The sequence below is a fragment of the Lagenorhynchus albirostris genome, chromosome 7 (assembly GCF_949774975.1).
Source record: "Lagenorhynchus albirostris chromosome 7, mLagAlb1.1, whole genome shotgun sequence".
In the NCBI taxonomy this organism is placed as follows: domain Eukaryota; kingdom Metazoa; phylum Chordata; class Mammalia; order Artiodactyla; family Delphinidae; genus Lagenorhynchus; species Lagenorhynchus albirostris.
This window is the reverse complement of record NC_083101.1, coordinates 112707456-112726629: the sequence shown is the minus strand read 5'-3', so window position 1 is coordinate 112726629 and position 19174 is coordinate 112707456. Positions and strand designations below refer to the sequence as shown.

Genomic DNA, 19174 nt, shown 5'->3' with positions numbered 1-19174 from the left:
AGGCCTGACTCAGGAACAAGGGAGCGGTCAGGGTTGAGGTGGACAGGAGGACTGAGCAGGGGTCAAGGATGACACGATGAATAAATAAGAAGAGGTCAAGAATGTCTGCAACACAGTGTTTGGCAAAAACAAACACCTTTTTCTATTTAGACTCGGCCACCGGGAAACATCAAAACCTCTCCCTCGGTCCAAACCACTACCTGGAAGTCTTGCTTCCTGGGTCCAGGAGGGATGGTCCCCGCTGTGCCCTGACAGCCACCCCTGGCCAGGGGAAGCGGGTCCTGCCCACTCTCGCCCACCTCCTCCACGACCCTCATCACAGGCCCGATCCTGTATCTCACCGCACAGTTCGGGGCCTCACCACCTGCTGCCTTGCTTGCTGTTTCTTGCGTGCTGTTTCTTGCATGCTCGCCCACTCTCCCCGACGCGCACGCTCGACCGCGGCCCCGCCCCACGGCGTTAGCCCCTCCCCCTCCCCCCATTCCCCGCCCTCCTCCGGCTCCTGGACCCCGCCAGTCCAGCCGGCCAGGCTCCACCAGTGGGGCTGGCAGGGGCTGAAGGTCCACTCGAGGTGACTCAGCACCCAAGGGCGCAGAGGCCTGACCCCGCCCTCCCACAGGCCTGTAGGCCCAGCCCTGCCAGCGCGCAGGGGACCAAGGGGACCGAGGCCACGCGGGGCTGACCCGCAGGAGCCCATCCACGGGCGGCACTGGGGCTGCACAGGCCGGCCAACTGAACAACAGGCGTTTATCTCATCATTCTGGAGGCTGCGCGCCTGAGACCGAGGTGTCGACGGGTCTGGCTACCCCCGAGGCCTCTCTCCTCGGCGTGCAGAGGGCTGGCCGTGTCCCCTCTACCCGGCTCTGCGTCCTGACCTCCTCTTAGGAGGACGCCAGACTGTGGATTAGGACGCACCCGCGTAAGCTGCCTTCACCTTAAGCACCTCTTCGAAGGTGCCACTCCTGAGCGCAGCCTCACACTGAAGACCTGGGGGCCAGGACTTCAACCTATGAGCCTGGGGGGACACATTTCAGCCCCTAACAGTCAGCTGCGGGGAGAGAGGGCGCTGGCACTATGGAGAAATGAAAGCAGCAGGGAGGAAAGCTCCCCTGTGCCCCTCTTCTTTCCCCGTCCCCCAGGCCTCTGAGGCACGCTCCAGGCATGTCCTGAGCCCGATGGCCATCTCGGTCCCAAGGACCCTTCCTTCCGGCCCCAAGGGCAGGGCACTGACCAGTATGGCCACGCGGTCCTGGGTGGCTCCCGGCCCAGCGCTGCACCAGAGGCCTCCTCTTAGGTCACTAGCCCCTCCCTCGCTTTGTTCTCTCACTGTCCTTGTTTCTTCCTGGGAGCTCTGCCTCATCCGGCCGTAGGTCAGGACCTCTGGAATACTCTGCCCCTTTCCCCGCCAACCCCTCTCAACTAATTAATACCATTTCACCCTTAAGACCTCAGTTCAAATGCCTCGGCCTGAAGCAGCTTTTGAAGACAGACAGACACACACACACGCACTAAACCAGGCCCTCGCCTATCATCTCCCCAGCTCCCAGCCTAACACTTAGCACCTGTAATGACCTACCTGTACTGTTATCATGCTATTACAGGTGTGTCTCTCCCACCAGACACACAGGTTCATAAGCAGAATCTGCGTCTGGTTTGCCCAGCACTATCTATCCAGCAGCTAGGGCAGTGCCTGGTACCTAGTAAGTGCTTGATAAATATTTGCTAGATAAAGGAAAGAATACAAGTGCAAGTCAGTGTAAATCAGGGGTCATATGATCAGTGTTTGCTGAAAATGCTCGCTCTGAGGGAGCAGCAGTGTGAAATCATTAAGTATCAGCACCTAGACAGACAGATACACGCACAGGTATCAGACCTGGAACCAGTGGAGCCACAGCTAGAAAGCAGAAATTTATTCCATTAGGTCACAATTCTATAGGGATTAATCAAACATGTCCACATCGAACTCTGCACATACTTATATATATAAAATCCACCTTCTGCAGGTATTTTTCAGCCCATGGAAGCAAGTATCTGCAGCCACCCGCTCCCTGCACCTCGTCCCACTGGTCCACTTTGGCGCCAAACCAGCAGGGATTCTTTACTTGGCGTAAAGAGCTGGTGGTTTCCAGTGGTGACGCCGACCCAACACTCTTCCATTTCTTCCTTCCTATGAGGCAGGAAACACTAAAATTCTGGGAACAAGATGTGTGTCACACGTTGGAAATGTTCGTATCTGCTGATAACACCCAGTCTCCCTGAGGTACACGCATGAGGAAGCCACATGGCCACGATCTAACGGAACGCGGAACATAACCAATAACCAAACAGCACATCCCACGTGGTATCAGCACTGGCTTCCACCACACGTGGGAACAGGCTCTCACACCCCCGGGTCGAGTCAGAAGAGCTGAGGATCTAGGATTTATGATGTCATTCACCCAGGGGACACTTCAGGGGCTGGCTGACAACTCCATGGGTCTCACTTTTAAAAGAAGCATTTTCTAGTTTGGGATTCGCAGATGCAAACTATTACATATAGAATGGATAAACAACAAGGTCCTACTATAGAGCACAGGGAACTAATTCAGTATCCTGGGATAAACCATAATGGAAAAGAATCTGAAAAAGCATGTGTATATATATATATGTATGTATAACTGAATCACTTTGCTGTACACCTGAAACTAACACAACATTGTAAATCAACCATACTTCGATAAAATAAATTTTTAAAATAAAATAAAGTAAAAACTAAGAGGAGCGTTTTCTGAAATGTATATATCTTTCAGGTCCTTGGGCTGTTTGTGTAGCCCTGGTTGTTTTGAATATTTCAAAGTAGAAGGTACCAGTAATTGCTAATGAGAAATTATTTTAGACTTGGGGGGAAAAGAAGTGCTTTTGACAAGAATTACAGCATCTGCATCAACCCACATTACTAAATAATTTTGTCTGTTCATTGTCTTGTCCTCCACTCTCTGTGCCCCCCGCCCTCCCACAGTAACAGACATGATCATCTCCTGCTTTTACTGGCCTCAACTACTTTATCCAAATTATAAGGCTCAAGCTCAACTGAGCTTCTTGGCAAGTAATTTTTCTCATGCCAAAGAAGAAACATAAAGTAAATCAGGAAAATCATATCAGCCAGAAAAATAATACTGACATCATCAAAATCATAGAATAATGTACCTAAGAAATGTGAAGCTCAACCTTGGGAGATTAGCAGTTCAAATAAATGAACATTCCAACATCACACTGTCAGTTTCCACATCAGAAAGAAAACTTAAAATCCAAAGGACACTGAGCTGAATGCTTGAGCCCTCTTCTTAAATTCCTTTTTATCAGTAATCAAACATTCACCACATTCCTCACAACAGGTAAGGCAACGTGTCAACAACTGAGACACTTCTATTCACAGCCAGAAGCTGGGCCTCTCCAGTCTAATTAACAAGGAAACAAAATCCCTCCAAGGAAGCAAATCTACCCCCTAATTAAGCGAAGCAGACCTAGGTCGGGTGTCTCAGAAACGATGGTTCTGAGGTTGAAATATTCATGAGGCCACAGATACTAATCGTGTAAACTCCATTAAAAGAAGGCAATCTAAGAAAACGCTGTAAGCAGACCAATTTCAAAACTAGGGGGCTTCAAATAAGCAAAGAAAACCTCCAGAACCCAAAGTTCTCACTAACTTTAAAAAAAAAAAATTAAATATGACCCAAAAGAAACCTGAGAGCCTGGGGATAAAACTGTTTTCCAGCAATTAAAACACTTTGCGTACTCTGCATCTAGTGATGTAAATACATCATTTGTAAAAGATAAACTTGAGAAGAAAGGAAAGGAATGGTTAGAAGGTAGTCATTCCCTACAGCCCCCAGAGGGCCACATCTGTGAATTTACACTGGTTAATGCCATCCCAAAGGGTTATTCCTACCTCACATGAAAAAAGTCAGTTTTGAGTGTTTACAACGAATATTTGAAAAAAGAATTCTCATCCAGATTAACTGTTCTTTAAAAATGGATTCTCTCAGTTTGGCCAATTATCAAGATTGTTTCTTCCGACAAAATTGAAACTGCTTTAATTATCGAATGTCCACAACTACTTTTCAGGTTTACAAAAATGAGAAAAGCATGCCTTCACGGGGTGCCGTCACCGGCAACATAATTTACATTTCTTCAAAATACCTTACCTTCTAGAAATTTCAGTCGTGGTAACTGCCCAGATATTTAGCCTCACTTCAAATTATTTCAGCCCAAACCCAAAACCCAAGAAAAATCTTTCTGATGGAAACATTTCGTTTCACTCCCTATAAAACCCAACATAAAGCTACATCCTCTGCTGTCTTAGCATGGCTCTCAATGACGTTTTGTTGCTACAGCAACAAAACTCTGCTACCTGTGGCCATGATTTGTTAAGAACTCCTCCAACCAGAAAATTCTGTGCTGTGCATTCATAAAACCAACAGAATGGCTCCAAGCCACTTAAAAATTAAAGCTCGATGTCCTACTTGTGATCTACCCACACACATATTTATAACATGTCTACATACACGCGCACATACATACATACTCATGGCTCTCCCAACGCCATCAAAAAGGTAAAACCGCACCAAATTTCCATTTTAAACTCGGCATAAAAAACTTCTGTATTTTAGATTTCATTGAATAATTGCTACTGTTTCCCAAGATTTATCTTAAAACGTAATAGAGGCCCACCATCTGGGAGAGAATTTTAAAAACAAGAAAAATTATTTATATCCAATCTCATTCCTCCTATCTGTTCCAGTAACGTGACTCCTTTAGCCATGAGCTGATTTAGAAAATATCCAAAGACTAAAGAACACACACCGGCCATCAGTACCGTCACCCACCGCACCGCCTCTTCAGGCTACTCACCCTCACCGGGGGGCTCCAGGCTTGCGCCCGAGGCTGCTGTCCACCCTGGGGGCAAGGTGGATCTTTCGAGCTACAATTGGCCACAGCGCTGCTCTGAGCCCTCGAGGCGTTGGTGCAGTTGGTGCCACTGCCCCCCGCAGGGCCGGGTTTCCAGGGCCTCTGCTTGATGCCATCCAGCAGTCTGACCAGCAGGATGTTGCTTGGAAGCTGCTCCACGCCCGCGCCAACCAGAGTCCGGCACTCGGGGCATCTGAGTTCGTTGCGGGAACCGACGATGCCCAGCAGACACCGTTTGCAGAACGTGTGCTGACAAGGCAGGACCCTGGCAGAGACGTCGAGCCGCTCCAGACACACGGGACACTCCAGAAGGTCCAGAAGGGCCGACTCATCCATCTTCCTCTAGTTCACCGAGGGAGACGCTCCACGCGACCCTGAGAGTGGCTCATGTAACATCCATGTCAGACGCTGCTCTGGGGGCACCGGGGCAGAGGAAGAAAAGACAGAAAAGTGTGATCGTCTGGGGGAAAGGTGCAGAGGAGAGCCAGGAACCAAAAAGCACACAAAAGTACTGCCTCTGAAGAGCGTAGCCTTGCTCTGGAACATGGGGCCTGAACTCCAGCGTCGAAATAGGCTTTCTAAGCAATTCAAAATGAGTCCGTAAAGGTATCTAGTTCAGCGTGCAGAAAGAGCTACCAAGTACTATTCAGGACTCTTCCCATAAATAGGATTTATGAAACGTAATAAGAACATAATTTCTTCGGCTCTCAAAGTGAAATCTGCTGCCTTAGTAAACTCAACTCACCTGAGAAGGTGAAAGTGGCAAATGAACGTTTCCTCCACCTGAAATTCCTTTTCAATCCCAAGTTCTCAGTATTTAAGCCACTCTGGTGGTTAAGAAACCGCACCTCATGTGATTTCTGTGGCACATGGTCCCAATATTAAATACATATGTTTCTTCGCTGCTCTTAAAAATAGAACTGTTTAATCCTGCCCAACCAAAACGAGACGAAGGTTCACAATTCTAAACAACACGCTAAAGACGGTCCTGAAAGCAGCTCAAATATAACAGCACCCATCAGGGCAGCGGTTGCCAAACTCAGAAACGATTTCTGAACGGCCTGTGTTAATCCCATTCAGAAAATCTGGCAAAATTATCACCCAAAGAATTTGAGAATGGAATGCTGGACTGAGAACCGAGGGCTTAATACGAAAATGGGGCCATTCAGGAAAAGAGCGTTCAAACCAGAGCCTGCACCGCTCTCCCCTACCCCCAGTTCAGTGCGGACGTGTCCAGGGGAACCGGGTGGCGTTGTGGAGGTCGGCAGGAACTGCTGCCCCTGACGGCGGGGCGGGGTCAGACCGCCCCTCTGCTCGCCGCAGGTACTGCGGGCCCGCGTGGACGCCGGTCCAGGTGCCTGGCCGTCGGTGTAGACGCGCCCGCAGCCAGGGGCGGGGGCCGCCCGCGCAGACACGCCGGGGCTGGTGCCGGGAGCCGCCCGCGCAGACACCCCGGGGCTGGTGCCGGGAGCCGCCCGCGTAGACGCTCGCCGGGGCTGGTGCAGGGGGCCGTCCGCCTAAACCCCGGGCCAGGGCCGGCAGGGCCGGGTGGGTCCCCCCGCCGCCTGGCCGCCGCCCGCGCCCATGGGAAGTTTCGGGAGCTCAGGACCGCCCGCAGCCAGCGTCGCCAGGTCCTCCCGCCGCGCGACCGGGCGCGCGCCGCCGCCGCAGTGACCCGGGCCGGGCCGGGCCGCCCAGCTCCGCTCTAACCCGGCCCCGGGGGGGCGGGGGCCCGGGGACTCGGGGCCGGGGGCAGGTCCTACCTCCGCGCGGCGCCCTCTTTGTCCGCACGCCCCGCGCTCTCCCGCTCACCGGCCTCAGACGCCGCGGCCGCACCGAGCTCCGCTCGCTGCCTGCGCGCTCCCGCCGCCGCCTGCCGGGCCCGAGGGAGGAGGAGGGGAGGGGCGAGGAGGGAGGGGCAAGGAGGGAAGGGATGGGAGGGGCGAGGAGGGAGGGGAGGGGCGGGGAAAGGAGGGGAGGGGAGGGGAAAGGAGGGGAGGGGAGGGGAAAGGAGGGGGAGGAGCAGGGGAGGAGGAGGAGGGCGGAGAGCAGAGACTGAGCAGGAGGAGGGCGGGCTGGGGAGGCAGGCCGGCCGGCCGCCCGCCTCCCGCGCCCGGGCGCTGCCGGGGTCCAGGGTAGGTCCCGGGGGCACGGGGGAGGGGACCTGAGAGGCCGCCGCCGAGGCTGGGAGCGCGGCCGAGTGGGGACGCGCTGCCCGCATAGGAGCGGGTGCCACCAGGTACCCCGGACACAGACCCGGGCGCGAGCCTCGGGACCCGGCCCAGGACCCGGAAGGCGGGGTCGACGGGACGCCCGGCCCGGAGGCCCGTCCTACCCGCCCGGGACCCGGGGGTCAGCCTGGCCCGGGGCCCGTGTGGCCCGAACCAGCCCCGCGGCCTCTGGGGGGCCCCCCGCACACACCTGTAAAGCCAGGCACACACCTGTAAACCTAAAGGTCCTTTGGAAAAACACGTTGTCCACAGGTTTGGGGGTTTGTTTCTCAGCCTCAGTTTAGAGGTAAAACAAGTTAAAAATTTGTCATTGATCTCAAAATTGTCATTTTATTTGCATTTGCAATCCACATAACAAAAAGTTTTCCCAAATACCCTCCTCAAAGGTGTGCAGAAAATAAGGAGAAAGGGTGACAGATACGCCTTTTCGAGAAACCAATGGCCGACCTCTAACCAGCCTGACCATTTGAAGGGAGTTGATGAGCGTCTAGTCTCCAGCCAGGGCCACAGCGAAACCAGTGCAGACAAAGGAGAATCACCTGAGTAAGGACCCGCTGTGACACCACAGCTATCTCTCCCTCACTGTGTGCAGTCACCTGCTCAACGCTGGAGATGCGGTCATCTAGTCCCCACTGCAACTCTGTCCATCTTCCCTCTTTAGCTTTGTGCTAATGGATGACTATGTGCACAGCCCTACTGTATGAGTACCAGAAAGGATAGCCCACTTCCCCTCCATTAGAAGTGAGCAAATACATATAGAGAGAATGGATAAACAACAAGGTCCTACTGTATAGCACAGAGAACTATATTCAATATCCTGTGATAAACCAGAATGGAAAGGAATATGAAAAAAATATATATGTATAACTGAATCACTTTGCTGTACAGGAGAATTAACACCACGTTGTAAATCAACTATACTCCAATTTAAAAACATTGATTAAAAAAAGAAGTGAGCAAATACACATGCATTTGAGTTGAGAAAGACAAAGGAAGAAATGATCAGAATAGAGCATTTTTAATCCAGTAATCCACCAACAAGTCACTCTGAAAGTGACTGCTTAGCCCATAAACTTCTGCACCTGCAACTGCGCGCCTGAAGGGGAGGCTGATTGGAAGGTCAGTAAACAGATTGGAAGGTCAGTAAACAGATTGGAAGGTCAGTAAACAGATTGGAAGGTCAGTAAACAGATAAACATTAAACAGATAAACATTATTCTATGCCATTTACACTTATTAAAACCCAAACTCAAATAGGTTCACTCATCACAGTAAGCCACGTTGGACCAAGACTCAGCCTCATGTCTGGATTCCAAGTCCAGTTTTCTCCCCACCATCCCAAGGACCTCTTTCACAGGTCACCTCAAGCAAACCTGAATGCTCTTTGTGTCCTCCAAGGGAAAGCTGACAGTTAACCAGGTAATGACTCTGGAGACCAAGGGACAATTTTACTTTATTTTGGTCTTATTTTGGTTGCTTGTTTGTATGTAGAGAAGAGTACACAAGGTCCTGGGTGGAATGGTCCAGCTTTTGAAACTCCGGACCAGAAAAAGCCTAGTCGCGCACCCATTATCAAAGACCTGGAGACTGCGTCCAGGGTTCCGGGATGGAAGAAGCTCTGACGAATGTCACCTGGGACGTGGCTCAGTTCTTTCAACATCCCCGCTGCTCATTCACTCTATTTTTTAGAATGCAACGCTTTGATTAGCTTTAATTACTCCAACTGTCCAGTGAAGTTTTAGGCAAATTACTTGAACTTCTTGAGTCATCTTTCCTCTGTCAAATGGTGAAAAAAAATCATACCTTTCTTAGACTGTTGTTGAGGATTCTATGAGACAGTGCACTTGTTCTTTGTAACCTGTACATCTCTCTTAAAGGAAGGTATCATCATTATCTTTATCAGCCAAGAATTACCTGGGAAAAGTTATACTGGGCCAAATCCTTTCTTCCCAGGGTCTTTAAAAAGTTTTCAACAACACTAATAACTGCAGAATACTGTCGAGAGAATACTACAGCCGAAGGGAGAGTTGGGGAAAGAAAAACATGTTCACCTGACCATTTCTGGGAACTGAACCTGAAGGAAAGAATGTACACATGATATATTCATGGCCCCTGTGACTTTGAGCAGATACATGAAAAATAAACACACCCTGACATGATAATGGTAGCTTGGATTTATACAGCTCTTGTCCAACCAAGACTTCAAAGTGCTTCCCTAAACGCTATCTCATTTATCTTCTCAGCAACCCTCTGAAGCGGTGAAGACAGATATAATCATCCCCATGTTGCAGACGGGAAATAATGAGGTGTCGAGAAGTTATTGCTCGTAGTGATGACGTTCTGACACAAATCAGACTTTTCAGTTCCCAGTCCAGAGTGCTTTTTGGTAAGCTCTGGTACCGTGCTTGCACATACGTATACATACGTGTGTCTGATGATCAGCTACCTTCAAAACTAATTCCTCCTCCAACCCTCCTACACTGTTGGTGGGAATGTATAATGGTGTAGCCGCTGTGGCAAACAGTATGGAGGTTTCTCAAAACACTAAAAATAGAACTACCATATGACCCAGCAATTCCATGCCTGGGTATTTATCCAAAAAAAATGGTAAAAATGAAAACCCTAATTAGAAAAGGTTCATGCACCCCAATGTTCATAGCAGCACTATTTACAATAGCCAAGACATGGAGGCAACCTAAGTGTCCACTGACAGATGAATGGATAAAGAGGATGTGATATATATATGTATATATATATATATAATGGAATACTAATATAATATATTATAACATATATTATACATTGTATATAATGGAATATTAATCTAATATTATATATTACAATATATATAGGAATATATATAATGGAATATTACTCAGCCATAAAAAGAATGAAATAATGCAGAAAGACAAATACTGCATGATATCACTTATATGTGGAATCTAAAAAATACAGCAAACTAGTGGATATAATGAAAAAGAAACAGACTCGCTGACACAGAGAACAAACTAGTGGTTACCCGTGGGGAGAGTGAAGCAGAGAGAGGCAAGACAGGGGTAGGGGATTAAGAGGTACAAACTATTAGGTATAAAATAAGCTGCAAGGATACCTTGTACAACACAGGGAATATACCCAGTATTTTATAATAACTATAAATGGAGTATAACCTTTAAAAACTGTGAATCACTATATTGTACACCTGTAACTTATATGTTGCACATCAACTATACTTCAATAAAAATATTAGAAGCCTCAACTTATAACCAGCCTTCTTTAAAATTAAAATGAATGAAAATGCAATGATGTGTGATGAGAAACATTAAAAAGGCATAAACTAATTCTTCCAACATAAATACATTAAGAAATCAAGAATTGTGTACCATTAGTTACCACCTCAGAAAGTTAAACAAAAGAAAGTTATAAAACATTTTTGTTTCAGTAATTCCACAAGAACCTAATAACCAAAGAGACACTTTGGAAAGCATCCAGGTGAGGCAAAGCTGTACTTGACCTGTTTATTATTACTGTGTTAACAATTCTTATCTATGTTTATTGATATTTAATGACAAATTGAAAAAACTACATAACTTTTTCAACAACAAATATTTGTTCGATTTCCCAGCAATTGCACACTTGATTTTAAGTTTTGTGGTTAAACAAAAAGCTCGTAGGGACTTCCCTGGTGGTCCAGTGGTTAAGAATCCTCTTTCCAATGCAGGGGACACGGGTTCGATCACTGGTCCGGGAATTAAGATCCCACATGCCGTGGGGCAACTAAGCTCCTGTGCCACAAATACTGAGCACGTGAGCCACAACTAGAGAGAAGCCCGCATGCCACAATGAAAGATCCCGTGTGCCACAACTAAGATCCGATGCAGCCAAAAATAAACAAATATTTTAAAAAAGAAAAGCTTGTAAGACGTATTTGTTAAAAGTAACTTGATTTGATTCATAATAAATATTTATTACTGAAAAAAAAAACTAATTCAAAAAAAAAAAAAAAGGGCCTCCCTGGTGGCGCAGTAGTTGAGAGTCCGCCTGCCGATGCAGGGGACACGGGTTCGTGCCCCGGTCCGGGAAGATCCCACGTGCCGCGGAGCGGCTGGGCCCGTGAGTCACGGCCGCTGAGCCTGCGCGTCCGGAGCCTGTGCTCCACAACGGGAGAGGCCACAACAGTGACAGGCCCGCGTACCGCAAAAAAAAGAAAGAACAACTAATTCCTCGTCCAGTTGCCACAATATTGGTAAATAGCAGCACGATTTACTTATCCAGCGTTTAAACCAGGAACCCAGGGGTCATCGTGATTTCTCCCTTTTCCTCTCCACCGCTCTCCATCAACAGGTCTGCCTGCTACACCCCCAGATATATTTCAGTTTCTACCCACTTACTTTGTCATCTCTGCACGTTTCTTTCAGCTGTCACCGACCTTGGCCTCTGCCCCTCCTCACCAGCCTCTCTGCCTCCAATCCCGCCTTCACAGCCTGCCCTGGATATAGTGACATTCAGAGGAAGCGCAAAACGTGCACAACATCCCGTCAGCGCCTCGCTGAAAACTCCTCAATTGCTTCCCATCACACGTGGAGTAAACCTCAGACGCCTTTCACGTCTGACAAGTCCCCACGTCACCCGGTCCCTGGGCTAGCAAGTTCTGTACCACGTCACCCCCGTTATCTGTATAGTACTTTTCACAGGCTAAGCTTTCATTCCTTTCTTATTGCCTATCTCCCTCACCTGAACACAAGCTCCCTGAAGAGGACCGGGGCTGTCTTCGTCACCATGGGATCCTTGACAGCAACTCACAGTGGCGGCCAGAGGATAATTCTCAACTACGAGTGAATCGAGTAAGGGATTGTACGTACTGCCATCCCAAAGCTACAAATTCGCTTACTACTTCACGGCCCTATGGATAGGAAATCAGGCAGACAGTGCTCCAAATTCCACTGAGTGGTTCTTATCATCGATCAGTCAATACATTTTTAGGTAGAAAATGAGGACAGGTGATTCTTCTTCTTATGTTTCACAGGGAAGCTGTAGAAGTAGCCAGATGCCAGCTATGTAACCCAGAACATAAATGTGATGCTGGTTTATCTTTGTTCTGGGTCTCAGCTAATGGTGTCACCATTGACTTAGTTCCCCGAGGAGGCAAGAAAAGGGAGCGCTGTCTTCACTCCTCCCCACACCTCCCATCCAGACAGGTGATCCAGAGATCGTCAGAAGGGGTTCCCAGATCTGTCCCTTCCTCCCAATCATTACTTCAGGTCTGTTGATCTCCTATCCGGGCAATAACTACCTTCCCTGATTACTTGATTCTGGATAGACCACTAGAGTCAGGGCTCCCCCATCTACTAACAGGGTGTCCCCAGGCAAGTTTCTGGGCCTGCGTCCCCCGGGAAAGGGGGCATAATACTCCTCCCTACCTCAAGGTTTTTGTGGCAGTATTACATAAGTTAGTAAAAATACAGTGCTTGGAACTATGCCCAACACATGGTAAGTGCTTCATAAATGATAGCTAATATTGTTCTTTTCTTTAGAACCTGGATTCAACCCTGGATCTACTACCTGTTAACTGAACAACTTTGCAAAGTTCTTTACTTTTCTGAGTTTCGACTTCTGTATCTGTAACAAATGGATATGATGCCATCCTTCGAAAGTTTGTTGCAAAAAAAATATTGATGACAAAACTGGTTGAAAATCTAGCACAGCACATTTCTAGCACGTTGTGAGGACTCAGAATTTTGTTCCCTGCTTCTTTTTCTGTGTATCTGTTTGCATCTGTTCCACAGAACCATGGAGTAGATTAGATTATCTCTAAGGTTCTTTCCAGCATTAAACATTTATCTCCATCCTAATTGCATAAAGGACATCTAAGGGCAGTGGAATCCCCATGGAAAAAGGCAAGTGGTCCTGGGGCACTGGAGTTGTCAGAAACAGGGCTCTTAGCAGCTCAAGGAAGGCAAGCCCAGAGGAGGTATTTTGGTCTCAGTAGTGGGAAGGTGGTGCAAACTCCACTGTCTGGCAAAAAGTCTGAGCAGATGGAATATTTATAGGCCCTCCCTGGGGACTTCAGCTCAATCAGAGTGGGTGCTGGGGAGCAAGACCGAGGCGTGGGTGTAGAACCGCATCTTCCTCCATCATCCCTGAAACAGGGTTGCACGTCTGAGGAGGCGCTTGACAGCCAAATACCTGGGGGAGCTGGGGCTCTCTAAGTGCCTCTGATTCTAACCCAGCCTTCAGGGAGTGGGTCCTGAGGTGTAGTGCGGCCAGAATCACCTGCAGAGCTCATTAAAAATGCAGATGTCCCAGCCTCGTACCTAGAGACACTCCCTCGGTAGGTCCAGCATGGGTTGAGGAATCAGGTGATTCTCACATAGTGATGCTGGGACCACAATTTAGGAAAGGCTAACCTAGTCGCCCAGAGCTGACTAGAGAAGCTAGTCCATCGAGGGCCGTCTGGGCTTTCGTTAAAAAAACCAAGGAAGGATATGGGAGCTCCAGCCATTGCTGGTTTGCTGGGGCAACAGGAGAGACCCTGCGTGTTGCAACCTTCCTTCATTCTGGTTGGCCCCCCCTTCCTGCCCACCCCACCACCCGGGGCTCAGCCTCTCCTCTTAATAAACACTGCACAGATTTATAAAGAATACCAGTTTAGGGACTTCCCTGGTGGCGCAGTGGTTACGAATCCGCCTGCCAATGCAGGGGACACGGGTTCCAGCCCTGGTCCGGGAAGATCCCACATGCCGCGGAGCAACGAAGCCTGTGCACCACAACTACTGAGCCTGTGCTCTAGAGCCCACGATCCACAACTACTGAGCCTGCATGCCACAACTAATGAAGCCCGCGCGCCTAGAGCCCGTGCTCTGCAACAAGAGAAGCCACCGCAATGAGAAGCCTGTGCACCACAACGAAGAGCAGCCCCTGCTCGCCGCAACTAGAGAAAGCCCATGCGCAGCAACGAAGACCCAACACGGCCAAAAATAAATAAATAAAAATTAAAAAAAAAAAAAAGAATATCAGTTTAAAAGGGAGCCAGAGGATTAGCTTTCCCAGAGAAATACACATGGCTGGCCCCGAGTTACCCCAGGACCCAAATGTGGACCAGGGTCACCCATATCAAGCCTCAGGAGGTCCCGCTGCCTATACTAGGAAACTTGTATGAAAGCACATAGGAGCACTGGGTGCTCTAATATACTGCTGACCCAAGTTCAAAGATAAACGTAACCTCTGGGAAGAAAATGTAATAGGATGTCTTCCTCTCTATGAAAAATACTTTCTCTTGTCAAGCTCCATTCTCAATTTAAAAGTTTAAACCTTGAAGTGGTCTTTTTGCTTCTAAGCAGTCTTTGCCCAGCCCAAACCAGTAGAGAATATGCATCACTTTATCTCACCATCTCCAGGAAATGAAATCCTGTCATCTTTCTTGGCAACCCATCTTTATATATTAAAGGTTGTTTATCAATTTTCAGACTTCTTTTTCTCTGTTCAAAGTAAATATAAATGTTGACTTTTCTAATGGCATTTAAATAGGCCAGCTTAAACACACACACACACACACACACACACACAAGCATGAATTCACGGGAGATTCATAATGTATGACCCATGTTTCTGTTTTCATTATAATATTGGGTGAAAGATGGGCCTTTCTCCATTTACTCTCCCTAATTCACATGCACACTCAAACACAGCCTATATTCTGTGATCTCGAAATAAGCAGAAATGATCCCATCATAACATTTTCTTTTGTCTACAGCTAACACGTCACCTTCCCTCTTTCTTGCCGCTAAATAAACGTGTTTATTCATGTTCTTTTTAATTTATTTATTAATTTATTTATTTTTGGCTGTGTTGAGTCTTCATTGCTGTGCGCAGGCTTACTCTAGGTGTGGTGAGCGGGGGCTACTCTTTGTTGGGGTGCGTGGGCTTCTCATTGCGGTGGCTTCTCTCGTTACGGAGCACGGGCTCTAGGCGCGCAGGCTTCAGTAGTTGTGGCGCACAGGCTTAGTTGTTCTGAGGCATGTGGGATCTTCCCACACCAGGGCTCAAACCTGTGTCCCCCGCATTGGCAGGCGGATTCTTAACCACTGCGCCACCAGGGAAGCCCTATTCGTGTTCTTGAAAGCATAACTATCATGACACCAGATACTAATGGTGCTACGCATCAAACCTGTTCTTCTGAAAACTTGCCTGAATTCAGTAAGTGATTTTCCTCCTTTCGCTGAAATCAGATTCCTCGCTAATTTTCTGTGCCTCAGTCCCCTCGACCTACAGTGCCAGAATTTTCACCCCAACATTTCACGTTGCTCCTTAGAACTTCTGTCCTCATAGCGTCTTGTACACGTTCTTCCTTTTTTTAAAATTCTGGGTAATGTGTGAATCAGGCAAGCATATAAAGTTTAAAAGGGCAATGGGAAAATCTTTTTTTTAAGTAATAAACATAATTTTAAAAATTAACTTTCCATCATCCTTTAATGCCACATAGGTTAATCTGATGAAATACCTAATAAATTTATTACAAACACTGCCCATGTAAATTATTATGTAATGTATAATAAAAGTACTGAATAACGCTTCTGAAATGTATTAAGGGTTGATATTAATGAATTAGACCTCAGCATGGCAAAACAGAAGATGTTCTTAATCATCTCACTCAATTTAATCTCTTTTCCTTGTGATTCAAAACGAGTGGCTCCAATAAATAAATAAATAAATAAGAAAAAATGAGTGGGTACAGAGCTTTTTAAAAAATAGGACAGCAAGAGGGTGTCAGTCCACTTGACATTCTCTCTCTTTGACAAGATTGTGGAAGACTAAAGATTAACATAATTTCCCTGTTTTCCATGATGCTTTTATGCAAAAATGACGATTTGCATAATTTCTTTTCAGTGTCAATTGAATTTCTGAAGCTCTTTTTCAAGCAAACTTCCACATGTCTCCAGCGTACACCATCTGTCTCATCTCTCTTTCTCTCTTTTTTTTAAGTATTACAATTATCTTGTAACAGTAGCTGTCAAATCTTTATTCCCCAAGGATTCTTTCTTTTGATAAATGAAAAGGAACTGTATACACTGTTAGGTGTGGTTGTACGAATGTGCCACGGGTTCAGGAAAGGTTAGATGTTCACAGCAGTTACTGCTACACTGACATATTGGGGGAAATGTGATCAGGTAAGCTGACTAGAGATTTTCAGTCAGATTCTTTACTCCAGGAAAATGAAGCAATGTTTAGTCAAAAGGTGGGGAGGTCTTAAAGCAAGAAAGAATTTGAACATAGTCTTTCCAAGAGTTCTGTGGCCCATACTCCAAGCATTAGAAAAAATATGGAAAAAGGAGGATGGCCTTACTCAGAGGCTGCAAATTGCTTATAAAACCTATTGGCATTTGCAGGTGGTTGATGCTTTTACTGGGAAATCAAGTTCTATGTTTATACAGTAAGTGTACTCAGTAGGAACTTCCAGGAAATCTCATGGATTGCCAAGAAAAAGTCCATATTGAAGTATGATTTTGAAAAAAGATTCTGCCAAAAACATTTAAAAGCCTTTTTAAAATTGATGCGTGTGAGGAAATGCAATAGCTAGAACTTACATAGGACTCAGAATTTACAACCAATATATCTTATAGCATTTCATGAAAATGTTACTTCCAACTTGATTGCAACCAATTTGTACAGATGTAATTACTGAAATTTTGTAAGAAGCTGCAAAGTACAGTTAAAGCTTCAGCTATCCAGAATTCTGGAAAACTGGGTCACTCTGGAAAACCAACTTTTATCTGGAAGAAAATATTTGAGAGATACTATACCTTTCCCTGATTTTTGAAATAAAACACATCAGAGAGTGCTTGCTTCGTCAGCGCATATACTAAAATTGGAACGATACGGAGAAGATTAGCATGGCCCCTGTGCAAGGATGACACGCAAATTCGTGAAGCGTTCCATATTTTTCTACCAAATGTAAAATAGATAGCTAGTGGGAAGCAGCCGCATAGCACAGGGAGATCAGCTCGGTGCTGTGTGACCAGCTAGAGGGGTGGGATAGGGAGGGTGGGAGGGAGGGAGCCACAAGAGGGAAGAGATATGGGGACATATGTATACGTATAGCTGATTCACTTCGTTATAAAGCAGCAACTAACACACCACTGTAAAGTAATTATACTCCAATAAAAACGTTAAAAAAAATCAGAGATTAACATTTACAGATGACTCCAGGCCGTCACTACAAATATCAGTAATTGTACACACAGAATAGTTAGGACCGTGGCCTCAGACAGACTTGGATTCGAGGGCTTTGGAAATGTTTACTTATGTGACTTCAAGGAAGTTCTTTAGCCTCTGTCAGAGTTAGTTTCATCATCTGGAAAATGGAGATAACGGTACCGACCTCGCAGGTTGCTGTGAAGCTTAAAAGACAGAAGACATTTGAAGCACCTGGTGTACTTACGTGGCACTTAGTAAGAGCTCAGTAAAGCTTCAGCAGTCTTATCAGTCGTAATACTGTTGACGTGATTATTCTATTTTTTTTATTTATTTTTTTATTATAGAAGTATAGTTGATTTACAGTGTTGTGTCGGTTTCTGGTGTGCAGGGAAGTGGTTCAGTTACATAAATATATACTATATGTGTATGTGTGTATATATACATATTTATATATACTTCTTCATATTTTTTCCCATTGTAAAACAGGGTATTGAATATATTTCCGTGTGCTGTATGGTAGGACTTATTGTTTATCTATTTTATATACAGTAGCGTGTATCTGTTAATCCCAAACTCCTGATTTATCCCTCCCCACCCTTCCCCTTTGGTAAGCACAGCTTTGTTTTCTAGTCTATTTCTGTTCTGTAATTAAGTTCCTTTGTATCATTTTTTTAGATTCCACATATGAGTGATACCATATGGTATTTGTCTTTCTCTGTCTGACTTACTTCACTTAGTGTGATCATCTCTAGGTCCATCCATGTAGCTGCAAATGGCATTATTTCATTCTTTTTAATGGCTGAGTAGTATTCCACTGTATATATGTGCCACATCTTCTTTATCCATTCCTCTGTCAGTGCACATTTAGGTTGTTTCCATGTCTTGGCTGTTGTGAATACTGCTGCAGTGAACATTGGCGAGCATGTGCCTTTTCAGGTTTTGGTTTTCTCTGGGTAGATGTCCAGGAGTGGGATGGCTGGGTCAGAGGGTAGCTCCGTTTTTGGTTTTGACATGATTGTTTTACACTGAGGTATTTAGGAGCACTTTTTCTTAATAACATCAGAATTCTATGTTTTAAGTCTTGCGTTTAGCTTTTTTGTTTTTGTCTTTCTTCTCTTTCTCTTGGCACCAGAAGCTGCCCAAATCTCTCATGGTGAGGGTTGGAAGTCGGAGGGGTTAGGGGACGGGGAGAGGGGGACGATCCACAGCCCTGCTCTGTCGGCGCCCTTCCTGCTCTGAGCTCCAGACCCGTCTCCCAGGACCTGATTCTTTGCTGAGAGCCGCCCCTGAGTCTGAGCGTCCTTGACCTCCGACGCTGGCCTCTCACACCCGACTCTTCCCCGCCTGCTCCCCAGCCCCTCACCCGCCTTTGGTAAATAAGCGTCACCTGTGGATGTCGTCTTACACTTCCCTTGGACCTCTGTCTGCACAGATACTTTCCTGAACGTGCTTGTCACCCGTCCTGCCTGCTGCTGCTGGTTCCGGCCCGGCCTCCTCAGCTGGGGCAGTGGATCTACGGACTCTTACCTCTCACTGTCTCCCAGTAGCCATCTTTCTCGATTAATGTATCTAAACAGCTGGCGCCTCCGCAGTCAATTAACCCAGATTGTAAGGACTGTGTGCAGAGCAATAGAAATGAGTCAGAGTGGGGCAGTACCACCAAAACTCATCTTCTCCTTCTTATCTGTATCCACCCGTCCCCCAAACCAGCGTATGGTGTTGTAACCACGTGCGTGAGCATCCCTATCTTTCTACCTGCTCATGTAACCGTACATAAAATGGCTCTATGTGTTGGGAGGTTAGCT

The 19174-nt window shown here is 46.7% G+C and overlaps 1 protein-coding gene and 1 non-coding gene across 10 annotated transcripts in view; one reads left to right on the top strand and one right to left on the bottom strand.

Annotated features, from left to right (window-relative positions):
* The window catches only part of SH3RF1 (SH3 domain containing ring finger 1), a 161615-nt gene extending 154773 nt beyond the window's left edge, over positions 1 to 6842 (bottom strand). For 6 of the 9 annotated variants that reach the window (XM_060155844.1, XM_060155848.1, XM_060155850.1 and 3 more), the window contains exons 1-2: positions 6711 to 6830; positions 4891 to 5360 (exon numbers count right to left, since the gene is read on the bottom strand). In XM_060155844.1, the coding sequence (XP_060011827.1) occupies positions 4891 to 5283 (393 nt within the window). In that variant the 5' untranslated portion in view covers positions 5284 to 5360; positions 6711 to 6830. Of the gene's footprint in view, positions 1 to 4890; positions 5361 to 6710 lie in introns of all 9 variants that reach the window. The other 3 variants (XM_060155845.1, XM_060155847.1, XM_060155846.1) reach the window with 3 other exon arrangements.
* A 10168-nt stretch (positions 6843 to 17010) lies between these two features.
* Positions 17011 to 17117, top strand: LOC132523978 (U6 spliceosomal RNA). Its single transcript, XR_009541742.1, has one exon. It is a non-coding gene; the product is annotated as a U6 spliceosomal RNA (small nuclear RNA).
* Positions 17118 to 19174: the final 2057 nt, after the last annotated feature.